The 19,899-nt window shown below is 47.9% G+C and overlaps 2 protein-coding genes across 2 annotated transcripts in view; one reads left to right on the plus strand and one right to left on the minus strand.

Moving 5' to 3' along the window:
- The window catches only part of mthfd1l (methylenetetrahydrofolate dehydrogenase (NADP+ dependent) 1 like), a 40,611-nt gene extending 27,176 nt beyond the window's left edge, over positions 1-13,435 (minus strand). The window contains exons 1-17 of the mRNA XM_008278661.1: positions 12,844-13,435; positions 10,099-10,183; positions 9,818-9,868; positions 9,646-9,699; positions 8,880-9,004; positions 8,241-8,341; positions 8,000-8,136; positions 7,446-7,557; positions 6,735-6,796; positions 6,535-6,632; positions 6,225-6,398; positions 5,845-5,981; positions 4,710-4,756; positions 4,106-4,213; positions 3,134-3,208; positions 2,487-2,589; positions 509-585 (exon numbers count right to left, since the gene is read on the minus strand). Of these exons, the coding sequence (XP_008276883.1) occupies positions 509-585; positions 2,487-2,589; positions 3,134-3,208; positions 4,106-4,213; positions 4,710-4,756; positions 5,845-5,981; positions 6,225-6,398; positions 6,535-6,632; positions 6,735-6,796; positions 7,446-7,557; positions 8,000-8,136; positions 8,241-8,341; positions 8,880-9,004; positions 9,646-9,699; positions 9,818-9,868; positions 10,099-10,183; positions 12,844-13,079 (1,782 nt within the window). The 5' untranslated portion in view covers positions 13,080-13,435. The remainder of the gene's footprint in view (positions 1-508; positions 586-2,486; positions 2,590-3,133; positions 3,209-4,105; positions 4,214-4,709; positions 4,757-5,844; positions 5,982-6,224; positions 6,399-6,534; positions 6,633-6,734; positions 6,797-7,445; positions 7,558-7,999; positions 8,137-8,240; positions 8,342-8,879; positions 9,005-9,645; positions 9,700-9,817; positions 9,869-10,098; positions 10,184-12,843) is intronic.
- Positions 13,436-16,645: 3,210 nt separating this feature from the next.
- Positions 16,646-19,589, plus strand: stx11b.1 (syntaxin 11b, tandem duplicate 1). The gene is made up of 2 exons (XM_008278662.1): positions 16,646-16,802; positions 18,530-19,589. The coding sequence occupies exon 2, from the start codon at positions 18,537-18,539 to the stop codon at positions 19,434-19,436; it is 900 nt and encodes a 299-aa protein (XP_008276884.1). The 5' UTR covers positions 16,646-16,802; positions 18,530-18,536; the 3' UTR covers positions 19,437-19,589.
- The last annotated feature ends 310 nt before the right edge of the window (positions 19,590-19,899 follow it).

Raw genomic sequence — 19,899 nt, forward strand, 5'->3', positions numbered from 1 at the left:
TGTGTGTGTGTGTGTGTGTGTGTGTGTGTGTGTGTGTGTGTGTGTGTGTGTGTGTGTGGGTCATTTTTCTCCTTCTCTAAACATTTGCTTTCACTTAGGCCTGCTTGCTTCCCATTGACATCCAGTGTTTATTTACAGAATTTCATTGAGCTGTCATTACTACAGACATGTGGGTAAAACACATCTGGGCCGGATCAGGACCAGAGGAAGGTGTGGAGGGAAGTGCGTCTGTGCATGGGAAAGTTTTTAGTCACGGTTATGAGGTAAAAACACACACACACACACACACACACACAGCTTAATAACAGTAAATCAGTTTGTATGTGTGAGTCAGAGGATTTCACTCGAACTGAAACCTGACATTTTAGATCACGTTACAGCAGGAGGGTTTGTAAAGCTTTACAGGCTTTCATACTCCTGTTAGCAGACAGTCCACGAGCTACTGGGTGGAAAACATAGAGGAGGTACTCTGAGGAGTGGAGGTGGTGAGGGGATGAATGCTGCATACCTCCCTGATCTGTCCTTTCTCAGTGCTCGCCTGTCCCACTGTGATCTTCCTCAAGAAACGGTCGTTGGTATCAACAACTGAAAAACAAGAAGACAGAGATTCTGTCACAGAAGCTACGACTCTGAACACAAGAAGTGTTGTAACATGAGTGAGACGAGGCAAAGCTCATCAGATCTGACTCCGTATCACACTGAGAGTGTGTTTACAGCCTGAGTTTAACACACACACACGTTAAACACACTTTGTTGTGTGTGAATGCTGGCACAGTGTGAACGGACATCCATAAAGGATTCACAGTGTAAAGATCCTCTTCAGTATATTAGTAATGCTTCACGTGTCCCCAGAGTGTGTCTTTCAGATGTCCAGCTCAAACACTGCTCATGTTCCCACGTCATGCTAACCCCTGGCTTTAGTCCTGCTCTGAAGGGGCTGCTTCAGGGTCGGTAGCTGCTGCTGTCCTCGGCCCGCTCAGGGAGAAGAACTTCTCTGCACGTGATGGACACCATGGAGCAGAACGGCAGATATGTAGAGGAGTGCATGAGACCAGGACTTCCTATTGTTTCTTTTGGACTATTTTTCATTGAAGCATCACCAAACTCGTAGCCCTTGTTTCTAACTCGTGTGTTTGTTGGACAACGTCATAAAACCAGCAGTGGCTCTGAAGTGACAGCTCGTTAACATGGAGTCTTAACGAGCTGCTTTTCATTCTGGTTTTATAGTCTGACAACGGAAACAAACAAATATGTAAATGGAAGAGCTTCATTGTGAATTCAGCAGTAATAAAATATGGTACAGGTCAGCACAGGCAGCAAGACAGAAGCAAACCAACACCGAGCTGAGGCTGGACCTAACGTAGAATCCATCCGTCCCATTACCTTTACTGGTTTCTAACTGGTCTTAAAGTGATCACCATCTCTAAATGTCCGTCAGCTGTAACCTGTGGGCACAAAGCTAAACAATGTGTACAGACGTCCTGCTGCTGTGGTGAATTTGCCATCCAGAACAACAGCAATCCAGCAGATCTGGAGTTGCTCAGATGCAGGGAGCGCATGAAGACTCTTGCGTTCACTCTTGCAGCCAACAGCAGAACATCTGGTTGGTCTTCATCGTGGCCGAGACACTTTAGAGTTCACAGCAGCAGCAGCACTCAGACTAATCGCTGATAATGTGGCTAAAAGCTCGTTACTCTGTGGCCACACGTTGGTCTAATCAGCCCAGAAGGACATCCTGGTCAAACACGACCACGCTGCTGGCCTGGTGTCATGACAGAAGAAGTGAAAAACATGGTTTGTTTCATGAACACAGTCACACCCACACAACATTAGGCGGTAAATCTGTTTTTAATCTCCAGGGTTCGTCTCTTCAGAATGCCCTCTGGAGCCAGGGCAGTAAATACCCCATCAGTCATAGCAGCCCCCAGCTGCTTGTTCTCAGCGACCACTTCAAACCAGCACGGCTAGCGCTGCTGCTGCTGCTAATGCTATGCTATTATATAACCATCCTGCCCACTCCGTCGTCTTGTGACTGACCAACGCACAACTTCAGCATCAGATGCACTAATCTAATATGAACTAACTTTAGAATTCACAATATCAAAAAGGAAAACACATTCAGCTTCATGACTGCATGTGACATTACTCAGGAATTACACAATGAGACACTGACTTTATAAAGCATGGGATGTTTGTCAGAACATCTCTGCTCTAAATTAGATGTGTGTGACGGTCATGACAATGCTTTGGACGTCCCACTGCTGGATGCTGCAGAACTTGCAGATGAAGCTTTGAAATAACACGAGTTTGGTACACAAAAAATAAAAAATGCACAAACTAGCAGGTGACAAAATATTCTAAAAATACAGCGTGTCCTTTCAGTGTGAGCTGTGAGAAGCAGTGGTCCACACAGATGTTTGTGTCAGTGAGGCTGGAGGTCCAGAAGACGGTACCAAGAGCTTTGTGTTTGTGTGCTGTAGAGATACCTCTCTGCCAGGTGATCTTCGACGGGTCAAGATCAAGACGGACAAAGGCGCTGGTTTCTTGCGGTGAGAGAGCTGCGGGGTCTGTTTTAAAGATGCCAAGACGCTGGAATTAAAGAGAAAATAAAGACTGTATGATCCTCTCTTTGGCACCGCCTGTGATTTCATTTTATCTAAAAGAAGTCCAGACAAATTATTATCCAGGCACACAGAACAGAACCAGACTAATGACTACGAGGTGATTGACTTACTGTCAGGTTCAAGAGGTTCAGCGGGAGTGCTCTGCTTAAAGCACAACTCTTTATCTCCTGCTCTGTCTGCTAAGGCCAATAAATATTTTATAGCCCTTTTAACTTCTCATCAAAGAGACTGTGATAGAACAAGGCAAACACTGAGTCCAGTTCTGTTCAAACTTTTCCCTCTTGCCTCCAGAACATCCATCATGTTTCCTCTGTAGGAGCACATCAGGACCACAGAAAACAGCATCACTCATGCAAACTGGACTTTCATTAGGCAGAAATAAATATCTGGCGCTGAGGCCACAGAGGAAGATGAGAGGGGCAATTTAAAATAAGCTCGCTGTGGCCCCCTAGTGGACAAAGTAATCCATACACAATAAGTGATCGTGGCGCTGCTGGGTTCAGACTTACGTGTAGCCTGGAGATCTGGATGGGTGAGAATCTTCTGACTCCATTCACTGCAGGGACCAGCCTACTAAACAGGCCCTTGGTGGTTCAACAGAAAACAATCATTTTATTATGTACATGCAGATAAAGTGCATTTTATCTGACTTTAGGGACTGTCTGAGGCTGGCCCTCTGAATCACAAGCAGTGATTTGCTCCCGTCACATTTCTACATACAGTGGGCATCACAAAGTCCTGCATCGCCATGGAAACGGTATGGTTAGAACGAGTGACAAATAGAAATATCTGTTGTGCAGTATGACAAAGGGATGATGTCGAAAATCCTAAAAAATAAAACCTAATAAATGTAATAAATTTCTTTGATTATTTATTTTATAAAACTTGTAAAAACTTGGAATAAACATGTACAACATTTTTCCAGAAGTCCTGAAAAGTTACCAACACTGGAAACAAGCTGGTGGCGCCACACACTGAGATATTTCACCAGTTAAATGAACTGGTGTGCTGTCTGTGCTGCTGAAACACAGCCTCCAGTCCAGCCCAGCTCAGCTGAAACGTCCATGAAGTTTTGACTTTTGGTCGGAGCTGAGTCACTGCTACGTGGAGGAGTGCAGAGTTTTTCATTTTTGGGGGTTTTACAGTTTTTTTAGTGGCAGTTTTTTTTACATAAGACAGGTAGAATGAAGTGATCATGATTTAAGCTTAGATCTGTCTAATAGCTCATCACAGGTGAGTCATTCAAGGAGCAGTGAAGAGCAGAAAATCTTGTGATGTTTTCTGTTTTTACAGTTTCTGGTTCTGACTGATGGTGTGATTCAGGTTTTTAAAGACGGCCTGTCTGTCAGACTGGCAGGCTTCACAGAACTACAGCTATCCACTGCAATCAAAACACTAACATCAGGACTCACTTCATTTAAAAGCTACTCCTGAATACTTTGCACTTTCCTTCTGATAATAAATCCAGCACATGGTCCCACCTTGTCGGACTGCGTGGCCTCGTGGAGCATCCTGGCATCGACGGCTGCAGCCACCAAGTTATTGGCTGCTGTGATGGCGTGAATGTCACCTGTCAAATGGAGGTTGAACTAAAGGGAAGACATGAAAAAAGAGAATAACAAGTTAAGTAGAATACAAAATAAGGGTGAAGGGATGGAGGATCAACATGCTATCGAAGGAATGTGTAGGACTGGACGACTGAACACAAAACAACGAGGGTTAAATGAAGTCGCCTCACTGTGGTTCAGATTCTGTCTTTAAACATATTACGACACATCTCCTATTAATTTGACTGAAGCTCGTTAATTTAAAGGAAACACAACATGTCATGTTTTACAAAGAGCAGTGAGGAGGAGGAGGAGGAGGAGGAGGGGTGGTGAGAGCCGGCCGCAGGAGGCCGCCTTGAACCCCACCCACCTCCCTCCTCCACCCACCTCCCTCCTCCTCCACCTCGGCCCTCGTCCCTCTGGCTTTATGGAGTCACAGCTGCAGCAGTCAGGATGTGTGCTGGTGTGTCTGTTGTATGAACTTTGAAGTCTGTGCTCGTCCTGCTCGGGAGCACACGAGTCTGTCTGCATGTCTTACCTCCTCCATAGGGATGACCTGGGCATACCCCCCTCCTGCAGCTCCCCCTAGGCACAAAGCAGAGGTAACACAGTCAGGGGCAGACCAGGAGACAAGGTCACACCAAGGAGCAGCGCTGGACCCTGAATGAACTCCTCCACCTCAGAATCAGTGCATGAGGGAGAGGAAACGCTGGCCTGATGCTGACACAGACCGATTATCTCTCCGTTACTCTAATGACAGTCCTAAGTGCTGGATCAGGTGCTAGTCCCAGGCCTTGTTCAGATGACTGTGTTCAGAGATTTCATTCCCGCTTCGCCTCGGCTCTCTTGCTTGAGATAAATGTTGGTACTGATTGGACCGTCGAGGGCTTAAAGATTTAAATATTAACCACATTATGTGAACAATGATTATCGTACTTATTCAGTCATTTGAAAAAACCAGCGGAGCCTCATCACAGCGGCCTCTCAGATGCTGCACGTATGACTAAGACTTAAGCCAGGGGTCTCAAACTCGTGGCATTTTGTGGCTCCTGTTTGGCATCAAAGTTTAACGTTAGTGCAACCCGTGTGTTTTTCTCAGTCGTTGGCCCGGGCGGTTTAGACTTTTATCACTTGTGGGCTACCGTAGCTCAGGCTCAGGACAGCAACGCGAGTTAGCAACGCGAGTTAGCAACGCGAGTTAGCAATGCGAGTTAGCAACGCTAGTCACCTGAAAGGTGATTTGGGAGGGTCACTGAGTGGAGGGACATATCTCCTGTCAATGCATGTTTTGTTTTTTTTGTTTTGCTTTTTTCTGTCTGTGTGAAAAGTTCTTCTCCACCATGAACTTTCATCAGAGTGCAGGTCCAAGCTCACTGATGAGCATCTTCAGGCCACACTGAGGGTCTCAGGTGCTTCCTCCCTCCAGCCAGATGTGGGCCAGCTGTAGCAGGAAGCACTGCAGGTCTCTAGCTGCAAGGAGCAGGCAGGAGGAGCCGATGTTCTGGAGAACCTTTCATGTTCTGAGTTGTTATGAATAAAGACTGAGAGGATTGGATCTGTTGGACTTTTTCTGGAATACTTGAAGCCCTTGTTTTGTGGAAGGCCTCACCCAGACTCTACCTCCAGCAGGTACGTTGAGCTGGAGACCCCTGACTTAAGCACTCGTTTCTGACCTTTAACTCCAAAGGTGGGTCCTTGAGACGGCTGGCGGAGGCAGGCGAAGGAGTTGCGCTTCAGGTGGGCAGACATGGCCTGGACCAGGCCGATGGTCACGGTGCTTTTACCTTCACCCAGTGGAGTGGGAGTGATGCTGGATACGCAGAAAACATGAAACAGTTTTTCATTTCATATTTGAACGTGATTCAATCGCACACATATGAACCGTTCCTCAGAAACACATGGCAGTCTGTGTCCAAACTACAGAGCATCTCTGGAGGGCAACTCCACAGAGAACAGGGACTGACCGAGCACTAGGCAGGGTTTTGTTAATGTGATGAGCTGAAGCACTAGAAGGAATCTATCAGGGTTTAGCTGATCAGTAAGCAACACTCACCCGGCTACCAGCACGTATTTGCCATCAGGCTGCGCGTGGAGGCGATCTAACAGGGAGAGCCGGACCTTAGCTTTGTTCCTGCCGTAAGCTTCCAGCTCTTCTGGCAGCAGACCAATCTCCTCGGCCAGCTGAGTCACTGGTTTGGGCGTCTGAGCTCTGGATATCTCGATGTCACTGATGAAGCAGGGAACATATTCCACACTCAGCCTTGTTCATGCAACACTCAAGTTTGGTTTGAAATATTCTGACTGAACGGTTTAACGTAGCTCCACTGCTACTCCTCTTGTGCTTTACAGATCGATGGCTATACCTCGGTACCGGCGTTAGCGGCTGCAGTCTGAGGCTGTGCAGACACCAGGCTCGGTACTGCTGCTCCTGGAGCCACCGACTGCAGCTACGCACCACATTCTGATGCACAGGGAAAAGAGAGGCGAGAGAACAACATCATAAGTGACAGAGGCAGGATAGAGGAGCAATGATGTGGACAGAGATGCAGACTGAGAGGCTCACCTGTGTTCTGTATGCAGCTGTGAGGTGTCCCAGTCCAGACTTGGACGACAGGCCGAAGGTATCTGAAATGAAACGAATGAGTTTCATAAATGAATGCACAAATTAAATGAATATATTCACACACAAACAAATGTGTGGCAGGAGTTGGACAGAACATGAAGATAGAAACACTTCTGAGTTTTAAACTGCTACTGAAGTCATCACTTCATCTGCACTTTCCATTTCTTTATGTTTCCTGAGTGACTGTTCTGGTGTGTGTTTATTTGTGGCCGTGTGCTGCTGCCTCTCTTTGCCAGGTCACGCTAGTGAAAGAGGTTTCGATCTCAGTGGGTCTTTATCTGGTGAAATAAAGCTAAAATAAAATAGAAACAGCACAGAGGAGGCATGCTCTGTCTCCCTGTGCAGGATGATGCTAACGTCAGCAGGACACAGCCTCTTCATAATAAACTAAAGCTGCATATCCCTCCATCATCTATAAAGTGTGAAAACCACCCTAAACCCTACACATACCTGCACTACTCTGTCCTTTCACCTGACAATAATGTCACTGACTGCATCCTGACAGGCCAGCAGGCAGGACTAAACTCATCTAAAGTACTTTGTGTGCAGCAGCAAGCATTTAAAATCCAAGCAACATGTGATGACAGAAAAATCTACTTCATTTCCACCACAGCTCAGGCCCATGCAGAGTAAGCAGATGTTCAGTCATACCTGTGTCCAAGGTGGGCTCACAGCAAATGATAGCAGCCCCCGGTCGAATCCAGGTGGGTGGAATCTCCACGTTTGCTCCATCCAGCAGGACCACAGCATCAGCCTGCATCACCTGCAACAAAGTAGGAGAGAAGAAATGAAAGATAAAAGTAGAAAAAAAAAGAAGCCAACTGTGGAGTTTAGAAGATTTAAGGGTGTTGAGGATGAGTGACAAATAAAACCTCTCCAGAAGAATGTGACTGATATCTTTCCATTGGACCAGAACTACCGAGTCAGTTCTGGTCCAACTGATCGTGTCTCATGACACCGCGTCATAAAGCAGACGCTGCCACCATGTGGTCAGTCGCTGACACTACACATACTGACAGCTCAGTACACAGAGCCTGTGAGGTACTGACTTATGTAGTAAAGTTTGACAAATTAATTCCCAAACACGGACAAAAGAATGCCGTCAGAAACTGTCAGTCTGACGACAGACAACCTACACATGATGTACAGGCTCCTCTCAGGTCAAGAGAATAAAACAAAAGAATGATAAATGCATCCAAGCTGACCTGTCTCTGCAGGTTGTCGGCGTTCCAGCGGCTCTTCAGAGCTACCATCCCACTTCTTTCAATCAGGCACTGCAGGGTCAAGCAGAGGGGTCCTTCTCCTCCAACCAGCAACACAGTCTTCCCTTCCAGAGGGGCGTCTGTGGAAATGTTTAAATGATCAGTGAAAATGTCCTGAGACGTTTTGGTTTCACAGCCTCAGCATTCAGTAACTTAGGACTGATCTGTCTTTGCAGAAACTCACCGTGTTTCTCAAGCAGATCCAAAACAGCGCTGGCTACAGGCGGCACAAAGCCTTTGCTCAGGTCTCCTCGCACCAGGCGGCCCATATTCAGATCTGTGATCCTAGAACAGAACCAAACAGACAAATTCATTGAACTCCTTGAAGCTGGTCACTTTTTAACAGCTTCAGCATTGAGATCATTTTGTACTTTCTATTTCATCCTAAAAACAAAGACGTTTGCTGTCAGAAATCAAAAGCAAACTGCAGCTGTTCTTCTGTCCTTCAGAGGCCTGACGCTGTTGGGATCATTGGTCCTGTACTGACCCAGTTCTTCAGCTTGTGGTGACTATGAAGGAAGCTTTGTTCATGTTCTCATTCGCTGTCTGCTGAAGACACACACTGGACATTTAATCCTAATTCTGTGCAGCCCGTTCTGATTTGAGCGACCACGTGAGTGAACACAGAAACACAAACGATGCCCTCCATCTGCTCGGTGCTGCACAACCACGTCAGCTGCTCCGAGTGTGGTTCTGAGACAAACAGCCCACCGCTAATGCTCAGAGTGACAGAACTTCAACAGCATGGCCAAGAGGAGAAGAAATACAGAAAGTTCAGCTACCACACTAGCCTCTCTATGCATGTAGATGTGCAGGTGTTTACCCGTCTACGTCCTTCTCAGGTCTGAGCGTGTTGAGCACTCGGCTGGTGAGGGAAGCCGGAGGGAGGTGGAGGTAGACGCCATGCACCCTGGGGTCATCGTTCAGCTTCAGCAGCTCCTTTACAATCTACACACAAAGGCCAACACACACATTTTAGATGCACATACTGTCTACGATGAGTCTACAGAAAATCCTACCAGTCCTGTAAGTTACCGGCTTCTGCTCTTTAAAGAGCCTGAACACAAGGAGGGGAAACAGCTGAACCTCCAGCATGTCACAGGTCAGTGCTGCTGATTCAGCAAAGTGAAAGAAGTGAAAATCCCAGAGGGAGGGGGACCGAGAAGAAAGGAGGAGAAGATGTGTGAAAGTAGAGCAGAAGATCAGCAGAGAGGTGAGTTCTTCTCAGGCCAGGAGGTTCTAACATGAATCACTGTCAGCTCAGATCCTAGGCTATTCCCAGGAATGTCTTCCTGTGATCAAGAGTGGACCTCCAGCTGAGCAGGACTTCTCTACATAACACCAAAGAACACCATGAGGTGGAACAAAACCACCACAACATAAAAGGAAATGAAACAAATGAAGATTAGTCATTAAACAGTGCTGAAATTCTGACTTGTAGTTCAGTAATGACTCAGCAGCACACGGGTCTGGGTGAGCCTCCAGAACCCTGAACACCTAACCACCGTGATGCTCACACACCAGCAGGAGAACGGTGGAGTCATGCAGCGACTTGTCCGCGACATTAAACTCATCTGTGAGTCACTTACTTCGTCTTCGCTGCATTCCTTTGCCAGACAGATCTGAGTGACGTCCAAACCAATCTGTGGAAACACAGACGGGAAACTGGTTCAGACACTTTGTTGATCTGAGAAAAAGCAAAACCTAAATGGAAAAGATGAGAACTAAATTCAGAGAAACCAAGCAGCAGAGCCGACGTACCTTTCCTGCCATCTTCTTACTGACCTCCAACACGCTGTCATCTTCACCTGCCTTGGAGATCAAACAAGCACACTGAGACGAACACACACAAACCTGATGATACAGCGGCTTTGGTAAAAATAGAAAACCCCGGGTCAGGGTCAGGGTCAGGGTCAGCTCAAAGGTGAGCTAACGTCCCTTCTAGTGTAACGCTGCTCTGTCAATGAAAGCAGATGGAAGTCTTACGTTGTACATAAAGAAGTACAAAGCCCTCCCTGTACCAGGGTTTCTCCATATGATACCTGTAGAATGGCCAGCACAGGCTGGACTGCTGGATTTCTTCTCTGCAGGGTCACCAGGGCCTCCTTAGTGCTCTGGACCACTTCACTGTGAGAGAAAACAACCTGGTTAGTTATATCCACTAACCGACACAGGAAAGGAACAACTTTCTGTGAGTGTAAAATGTAGAGAACAGCGACAGCAGAACCATCTCAGACTCTTTCATTTGCTGAATTCAAACAAAATATTGGTGATCTATGATCAGCAGCTTCCTACGGTGGCCCTAAGAGGTCAGAGCACTGCAGGAAATACCGACAACGCAACCAAACACCGACTGACCGAAGGAGACAGACGGCAGCAACAACGGTTCTCATGTAAACGTTTAAAGAAGCTATGAGCGCTGTTTGCTGCTGTAGTGGTGAACTGTGGAGGAGGATCTGCTGCAGTGGGAAACTGGCTAAAAGGTAAGACCTGGTCTGTCTGTGGGCGATAAGGGTTCATCTAAAGCTACGGCTGCAGCAGTTCTTGTATTTAGTCGGGTTTCTGGTTTCTGGTCTGTTCAGTGTTTTGACTGTTTTCTCACTTTGCAGATTCTTTTCTCAGCGTTACAGACGTGTTGTCAACCTGCTGATGAGGTTTTCTTAGTTGCATGCGCTTCCTAAACTGTATTCAGCTCCTGGTACCAGCACAGGTTCCCCGAGGCCGGGCCAACCAGTGACGGCAAGACAGCTGCTCGACAGGCATCTGATGCAAACCACGATGAAACACATTAAAAACATCCAAAGTTTACCTGCATAAACAGCCGACAGGTGTGCCCTCCCTGGACCAGAGCAGCCTACCAGATGATAACAGAGATCCCTGTTGGATCCTTACAGTTTCATTTAGCGGACGCTTTTATCCAGAGCGACGTCCAAGCTGCTGCTGCCATCAGGAGCAACTTCAGGTTCAGTGTCTAGCCCAGAGACACTTGGACTGAGGAGGATCAGGGGATCGAACCTCCACCCTACCACCTGAGCCAGAGCCGCCTGAGCAGGTCTCCTGATAGACCCGACATCCTGGGACTCTCCTCATCCCCGTCCAAGCACGCAGACCCAACTTCTAAAGCATCTACCGATACTTCTGTTTCCGTGGTACAACTCGTCACGCCTGCTCAACCACTTATGAAAGTTCAATGAAAATAGGTTTTCATGACCAAGTACTTTACATTAAACAGTATTGTGTGTTTCATCAGGTATCACGCTGACGTGCAGCTACATGAGGTCCAGAGAACACCACCAGTCGACTTCTTCATTATCAATACTGACATTAAAATGAGCTCAAAGATGGGTTGACCTTCATGACTCAGCTCACCCACAATCCAGATGATCTACTGAACCAGTCTTTGGATCAGGGGCATGATGACAAATAACAGCGAGATGTTCTGTTATCTTCATCGGTGAGTGAGATATGACACCACCTGCAGCCACGGTCAAACCTCTGCAGACGGTCCAGAACCAGCAGCACATCTGGTCTTCAACCAGCCAAAAGCAGCACACGTCACCCCGCTGTCCAGATCCATCACTGGCCTCCATCAAATCCAAACCCTGACACGTGCTTACAGAACCACAGAGAGAACATCTCCTCCTGCCTGAACTCTCTCCATCAGGTCTACACACCCTCTGCTCACTAACTGGACCAACCAGAACCTCCTGGTCCAACCACCACAACAGGTCCAGGTCGGTACCTGGACTCTCCTCCTCTGTGGTTCTGGTGGTGGAACCAGTTACCAAACTGCTCAACCTGCTGACTCCCTCTCAGTCTGTAGGAACAGACTGAAGAGCAGCTCTTCACTGGACAGGCTGAAGGCAAAAGATAAAACATCCTGTCACCTCCCTACAGCCTGCTGCTGGCACCAGCGCCCGTCACACTGGACCTGTTCTAAGGCTCTGATCTAGATGGTTCTCTCCTGACCAGATCCTTGCTGGATCTGCTCTCAGATGGACGTCCTGTGGATAAAAACATCTGCTGATGAAACTGTAGAACAAACGCAGCCGTAGTTCCAATGTACAAGAAAACCTGCTTAAAGTGGATCTAAGGGTGGTTCTGAAAGTTTAGCTTCACCTTGTAATGTATTTGACACGTCAATCTAATATCCAGGATAAATAGAAAAATAAGTTTCAGTCAGATCAGAGATGTTGGAGCAGAAGGCCCGGTACAATCTGCAGACCTCTAACAGGTGAGTGGTGTGGCCAGGTGTGCTGCTTTTAGCTCATCTTACTGGATCTAAATGACTCTTAAAGGAGCAGAACAGATACAGAGACATGATGTGGGAGGAGCTACAGGTAACACACTGACCTACATGTGGTCCACTCATGAAGCTCCGTCTGCAGCTCATCATCTGCTCGGTCCACTTTACTCCGTTTATATACACATATATATAAATACACGATGTGAAGCAGTTGTACTACAACATACACCAAATACAACCGGTACTGCAACACAATGACGTGTCCTTACAGCAGAACTTCAGCATTACAAACACACCCCAGTGGGCTCGAACCGAACACTTCTGGTTCAGTTTCAGCATCTTCAGCTCGTTTGGCAACACCAGCCCGGTGTTACATCAGCTGGTCCGAGCCGGGACACGTGCAGCTGGTCAGGAGGCGGACCAGACCGGTACCGGTCATCACTTCGGCTCACTACCAGCCGCTAGAAGCTACTTTGAAACAAGCAGAACTACACAGAAGACGGAACCTGCCGCCATGTGCCGCCCCTTGAGCCGTGATTACCTCACTGAGCTGCCGCATCCAGACCCGTCCTCCTCCTCGGGCTGCTTGCCGAGGTCCACGGTGAGCTTCTGGCTGGAGCCGCTGCTGGAGGTCCCGCTCACCGTCCGGAGGATCAGCCGGCGGTCGGTAGCTCCAACCGGCAGGCATCTCCGAGAGGAGCCGACGAGCCTGCTTCCTGGACGGGCTGCTTGTCCCCGAAGACTCCCACAGGCGCTGCGAAGAAGAGCCAGCCTCATGCTGCTTCCTGCTCTCACTGCTTTGTCTGTCTGCTGGCGGCTCGGTCGGGTTCTGCTCGGCTCGTCCTGCTGGCGGCTCGGTCGGGTTCTGCTCGGCTCGTCCTGCTGGCGGCTCGGTCGGGTTCTGCTCGGTTCGTCCTGCTGGCGGCGGCTCGCGACGCTCAACCGGAGGAACAGAAACAAAGTTGAGGTGATGGAGCTACGATGTCTTCACGGGCGCTCGGACAAATCACTACTCCGATGTCGGCGCGCTTCAGCAACTCCAAAACGTGACCAATCCCCCACAGAGAAAGGCCCTGTATGAAAGCACGGACTGCTGAGGAGACACGTGAATGTCACGCTGTGGGAGCGCAGCCCACAGCTCAGCAAATCAAATAAAGTAATTAAATGTAAAATACTCCCGTTCTAGTCCCTGCTCTGACATCCGCACTAAAGCTGGTTTGCTTGATATGTTCAAAAACCACTTGAAGCCCCACATTTTGAACCAGCTCTATGCTCCATTGTTAAAGTAGTTTGTCACTGTTTTAGAAGTGTTCACTGTAAAATCCGACGACACGTGAAAGCAGCAGCCTCACCAGAAGGGAATTGTGCTAGCAGGCAAGAAGAGGAGGTCACGTCAGGCCACGTGGGGCCACAGGCCACAGGCCACGTGGGCCCACAGTCCACAGGGGTCCACATGGGTCCACAGGCTACAGGGGTCCACGGCCCACAGGGGTCCATAGGGGTCCACATGGGTCCAGGCTGCAGGGGCCCATGGCCCACAGGAGTCCATGGCCCACAGGGGTCCAAAGTTCACAGGGGTCCACAGCCTACAGGGGCCCACGGCCCACAGGGGTTCACAGGGGTCCACATGGGTCCACAGGCTACAGGGGCCCACGGCCCACATGACCTCTGCCAGGAGGCCAGTGGGACACATTGCACACCCTTGTATGAACAAAGAAGAGTTTCATGATTGTGCAGCGATCAAGCTGTAATCAATAGCATGTGATGGACACCAAGGAGTCCACAGGGAGGGCGGGGTTGGACTTTTACTGTCCAGTCTAGTCTAATTAGAATCAGATGTTCCTGCACATCAGCCCTTATCAGGACTGTCCTCTCCTATTCCTTATTTTACAAGTGCAAACAAAAACGTAAATAAAACACTTAGAAAACCAGAGTGCAGGACTGTTACATTTAAATGAACGTCTCTTTCATCAGTCCCTGCCAACACATTACTGTTTGAGCTTATTATAAACCTCTGTATTTCATAGTATGCTGGACTTTCTAATCTGGTTTCTGCACATTAGAGCACTGTTCACTACGTACTGGGAGCCTGTGGAGGAAACACCTATGAAGCATCCCAGACCAGTTCCTGATGTTCCAGATATGACAGCGTTCAGAGGAGAGATTAGGCCTTGATCATACAAGTTACTGAGCTACTTCCTAGTTCTCCTAGAGGACCTGTTGCATGTGCAGTAGGTCGACAGCTTCATGCGCCTCACTGAGCATGTGCACTGCTGCTCTTACAGTTTCATCACAGCGTGGACTCTGGGCTGTCTACAGAGGACTCCGTGCAGGTTCTGATGGACCTGGGCAGATGACAGAACTGACATTACTTGGGCCCCAGCATGCGCTCACATGTCAGTAACAATGTGAACGTATAACACTGGCCTTATACACTCCTAAGGATACGGACAGCTGTGGACACCACGTGTAGCTGCTGGCTGTTTCCTAATCTGCTTTAAATCCACTCAGAGGACTCTGTTCCATGCATGCCCAGTAAACTGGTGTCTTTGTAGTCTGCACATGCACACTGCAGCCCTGGTAGCATAGATTCCACCTGGACTCTGAGGAACCCATCTGTGGATGTTTGCCTGCAGCCCAGAATGTGTGTCCCAGCAGACTGTAGAGAAGACCGCGATGCTACAAGGGCTGTAGTGTGGAATTTGTAGACGCCAGTCAGCTGTACACATACTGAACAGAGTCCTCCAAGTGGATCAGAAAGCAGTATAATAATACCAACTATGCATCCATGGTGTCAGCAAGGCAATGAAATCACAGCTTAGCACCAGCCTACAGCTTCATTTATACTCTCTGACTTTAGTCTGTGCAGAGCGTTTGGCGTGGCCGATGCAGAGGACCTACGATGTGAGCATCTATGTTTGTGTACTGGTGTGTTGTGCTCATACACCACCACAGCGCTCCTCAGCAGTGGTGTTTCTACGCCACCGTGTTCAGTCTCTCTTTGTCTTTCTTTAAACAGCTGCTGAGTGGATCATGTTGGAGCTGGAGCATATAAACCCAGTTTTATTCAAAGTACTCGTCTCTACTTGGCTCTTGTGTTTGAATTATGATGAAGAAAGTCATCCTCGGTCATTAAACACGCCCTCGTCACCATGACAACACTCCCGATTCTGGATTATGGTGACATCATTTACAAAATGGCCCCAAGCGGCGTGCTCTCTTCATCCCTCAGCCATCCTCTTTGCCACTAATGCTCCTTCCACACTCCCCACTGCCACCTCTATGAACTGGTGAGGTGGCCTCGACTTCACCACTGGTTTCATTTCATTTACCAGTCAGTTCTGGCCCAGACGCCTCCCTGCCGGTCCTCTCGTCTTCAGGTCGCCCATAATCCTCATCATACTGGGTCCAGTGACTACATCAGGCTCATCATCCCAGTACTTCTACTATTTGTGGCCGTAACTCCTTTCGCTTTGCAGCAGCTAACCACTGACCATCTTACAAAACACCTTCAAACTTCCAGCTCTGACTGCGCTCACCTCCTTTGAGCTGAAGTCCAACAGACTGTAGTCGACTGTTGCTCCTGCTGATCACTTCTCCTACATACTTACATATAGACACACACACTGTCTTACACCTCACACACATCGTTTCTAACTCCCATGCACATGCCCACATGCTTCCTACATGTTTACTGGTGTTCTATGTTCATGTGTCTGTAGCCTCCATGTGTGTTTGTTCCTGCCGGCACCCCTCGGCCAGCTCATGTTTGCAAATGACAACTGGTTCTCAGACATTTTACCTGGTGAGATAAAGGTCAAATAAATAAATACAAACTCAGAGTAGTCTGTTGGTTGAACACAACATCATCAGAAAGTTGTCACAACTCAAAAAACATGATCTGAAAGTGTTCTGTTTCTGAGCCCAAACAATAGGTGATGGTGTGTTCAGTCAGGTACTGTGTGTACAATGCAGGGAGCAGCTACAACCACACTGGTAATTGTTGGTCACACACACACACACACACACACACACACACACACACAGGTGAGTTTGCGTTCATGGGCGTGGCTTGGAACACCTTGACGTCAGTTCAGCGCGGCTTTTGGTTCTGTGAGCTCTGAAGTCATCCGGTATCACAGCCATTTAAACTCCACTAACGATCCAGCCTAATTGCCCCTGACAGCAGCCTCCATGCCCTCGTCCCGCTCCTCTCTGCTCACGCGCTCTCGGCTCCAGCGGCGCTCCTGACATGCGGCGTCACTGCAAACCGACCGAGCTTCATTCCTGCTGTCACATCATCACATCGTTGCGGCGTGGCGCACTTGATCACCAGAACAAAAGCCAGAGTTCCGCTGCAGCTCCACAGACAGCAGCTTTACGCAGCGCCGGGCCTCCTGTCGTGCGCGCAGCCCGGAGCAGCAGCCAGCGGAGGATGGTGCTGAGGCGCCTCACGGCAGAGGAACAAGTTTGATACCTGTGGACATCAGAGCAGAACAGGTGAGAAGACTTCCTCTAAGCTCACCACCCAGCATGGCACTGACAGATGAAGCGATGACCTGTAAATGTTTGGCTGTCATGAAATAACCGCGACACTCATCAGGAGGCAGCAGCCTCTCATGGGACTGATGTGGGATCATTTTGGAGGAGAAAAGCACACGTTAGATTACTTCTAAGGAAAAATCCATTTAAGGCAGCTTTCTGTGTAGATTTAAAGTGTGTATCCGATGGATTTATGGTGTGAGGTGTATTTGAACCAGGACCAGTTTAAATCAGCTTCATGATCCTCAGCATCAGACCTGCCAGTGGGCTCCTTAGTGCAGCCGTTTAACACACTGATTTACAGACTTGAATTTACTTTTATGTTGAACACAATGCAGTGTTTAGTTTGATATTCTGTCCTCTAGACGGGAGCCTAGTGAGGAACCGGTCTGTTCTGATCCCTGGTGCAGGTCAGGAGCTGTTATTTCCACCCTAAAGCAGGAAGAGCAAACGAGCTGTGTGTTTGCTGATCAGCCTTTAAAGGCCTTCTGATGATGTCTCCAGCCTCCTCCTTACACACTGGACCTGTTTCTGTTGAAACCTTTTCTCAAACTCAGAGATACGAGCGTATCTGATGTAAGAGAATCTGATGCTGCAGTCGGGTTAAAAGTCAACATGAATGTCTGGATAAAGACGTCACACAGATCACAAGCTGAAAGAACGAGTTTGGTGAGAAGCAACACCTCTGACGATCCTTCAGAGAACCTGTCGGGCCGGTGATGGGTGGATTACGACCTGAAGGAAGAAGGAAAAGACTTTTAAGCAGACGGTTGAACAAGCAGCTGGGTGTGTCCTACGCTCGGTTTTGTGTCTGGATCATGAATGGAATCTGTGTGTCTGTAGATTCTATTTTGTAAAACTAACTAAAAATAAGTTCTTCATGTCCAGAATGTGTTTTCCATCTAAAGAGACATCTCTGCTGTTGGCGCGCCATGTTTGCTCGTTTTAATGAGTCACATTTTGTTATTTATGATCAGAGAGAACAAGTCTTCCTCACATCTGAAACCTTAGTTTGTTCTTTACACTGAAACACAAAATGAACAACAAAATAAACCAGAACACGACGGTGAGAATTCAGCAGCGAGTGCCTGAAAAATGACACAACAGAAAAAACTGAACATATTAGAAATCTGCAAAATAATAATAATAATCATAATAATAATAATAATCATAATAATAATGATGGTTTTATCAGAAACTGTCGTTTTATATTCGTGGTCGTAAAAGAACTCATCCTATTTATGTCTGTGTGCTATTTGACATTATCTACAGTTTGTTCTTTTTTGTTTAACAGTCCAAATCTAAATGAAAACTTTTTCTGCTGTGATTTTATTGGATATTTTCACTTATTTAACAAAACAGGACAATCTGTGAAAAAACAGTCAAACAAAAGTATTGTTTTTAAAATCCTTAACATACATATTTTTTCTTTTAAATAATGCTAAATGTCTGTAAGGAAGCATTTCTTTCACATTTAAATCCAGTAAAAATGATCCATTTTTATGGTCAAACATTGTAAAAGAACCAGTTTCCATTTTTCCAGCTGTCTAATGTGGACGTTATTTGCGTTCTTGTCCTGTTCTTGTACAGCTAACATGTAGATTTAAACTTTATTTTCTGCGAAAGAAAGTTTTTAAAGATTGCGGTTTAAAAACTCGTAAATGTTTGTTTTTGTGTTCCTTCAGCCCGACCATGAGGGACAGACTGAGCAACCTGCAGGAAATGTCCAGTGGACAGATGGAGCCAATGGAGTACGAAGAGTCCACTGTCTCCGAGACCTTCAGCAACGTGGACCTGGAGGACGAGCTGCCTCACGAGGCGGTGGTGTTCGATGACAACAGCCCTGCTCTGGCCGAGGTCTTCTCCCAGTCGCAGGACATCCACAGGGAGATCCAGCTCATCCGCCTGGAGGTCAAACGGCTCCGTGAGCAGAACTCCCGCATGATGCAGGGCACCACCACCATGAGCACCATTAAAAGGGACTCCAACGCCATCGGTGCCGACATAAAGAAGCGGGCCGAGGATGTTCTCGCACGTCTGCACGACATGGACGGCACTGCCCACAAGCTGGAAGAAGCTCACGGCTCAAACTCCGCCGCCACGCGTATCGCCAGAACCCAGTACGCCTGCCTCAGCAACGGCTTCCGCGACGCCATGTTTGACTATAACGAGGCCGAGATGAGTCACAGGGAGAACTGTAAGGCCCAGATCCAGAGGCAGATGGAGATAGTGGGGCGTGAGGTGACGGGGGAGGAGGTGGAGGAGATGATAGAGAAAGGCCAGTGGAACATCTTTAACGACAACATTGTGACTGAAGGGAAAACGGCCCGATCGGCTCTGTCCCAGATCGAGAGGCGTCATCAGGAGCTGGTGGACCTGGAGACCCGTATCAAGGGCATCCACGAGATCTTCCTGGACATCGCTCTGCTGGTGGAGGAGCAGGGCCCCATGCTGAACTCCATCCAGACCAACGTGCAGAAAACCGATGCGGGCATCCAAGAAGCCCTGGTCAAACTGGGCCGGGCCAAACGCCATGACGGTAACAACCCGTTCAAAAAGATGTTTTGCAGCTGTTTCCCATGTGTCAACTAATGACTGCAGAGACAGAAGAGTGGAGGGACGGCGAGACAGGCAGTCTGCTGTCCAGACTCACACACTGAACGCCTTCATTCGTATTTATCACTGCGGCCTGTGCGCTTCCTGATCGTTTTATCCTGAAGTACAATAAAGGTTTAACCTCCTGTGCTTGGGTGTTGTGTTTTAACTCTGAGTGATTCATTAAAGTCTCTGATGCTTGTCTGGAATAATGATGAACTACACCTGAGCTGAGCTGTGAAGCACACTGAAACAACACGTTGGAAATATTCTACATGTTTTTAAAGCATGACAGGAATTTAAAATAAATAAAATGCAGTGACTTTCAGAAATGTTTTCCAAGGAATGCTGCTGTACCACGTGGTTCCCGTTGCAGTGCGGTGCTGTTATGGACGGCTTCAATCAAACAATTCATACCTTTAATGATTTTCTAGTACCCGGCCCGAGTTCTTCCCGTCAG

This window comes from Stegastes partitus, unplaced genomic scaffold, assembly GCF_000690725.1.
Source record: "Stegastes partitus isolate 25-593 unplaced genomic scaffold, Stegastes_partitus-1.0.2 Scaffold129, whole genome shotgun sequence".
In the NCBI taxonomy this organism is placed as follows: domain Eukaryota; kingdom Metazoa; phylum Chordata; class Actinopteri; family Pomacentridae; genus Stegastes; species Stegastes partitus.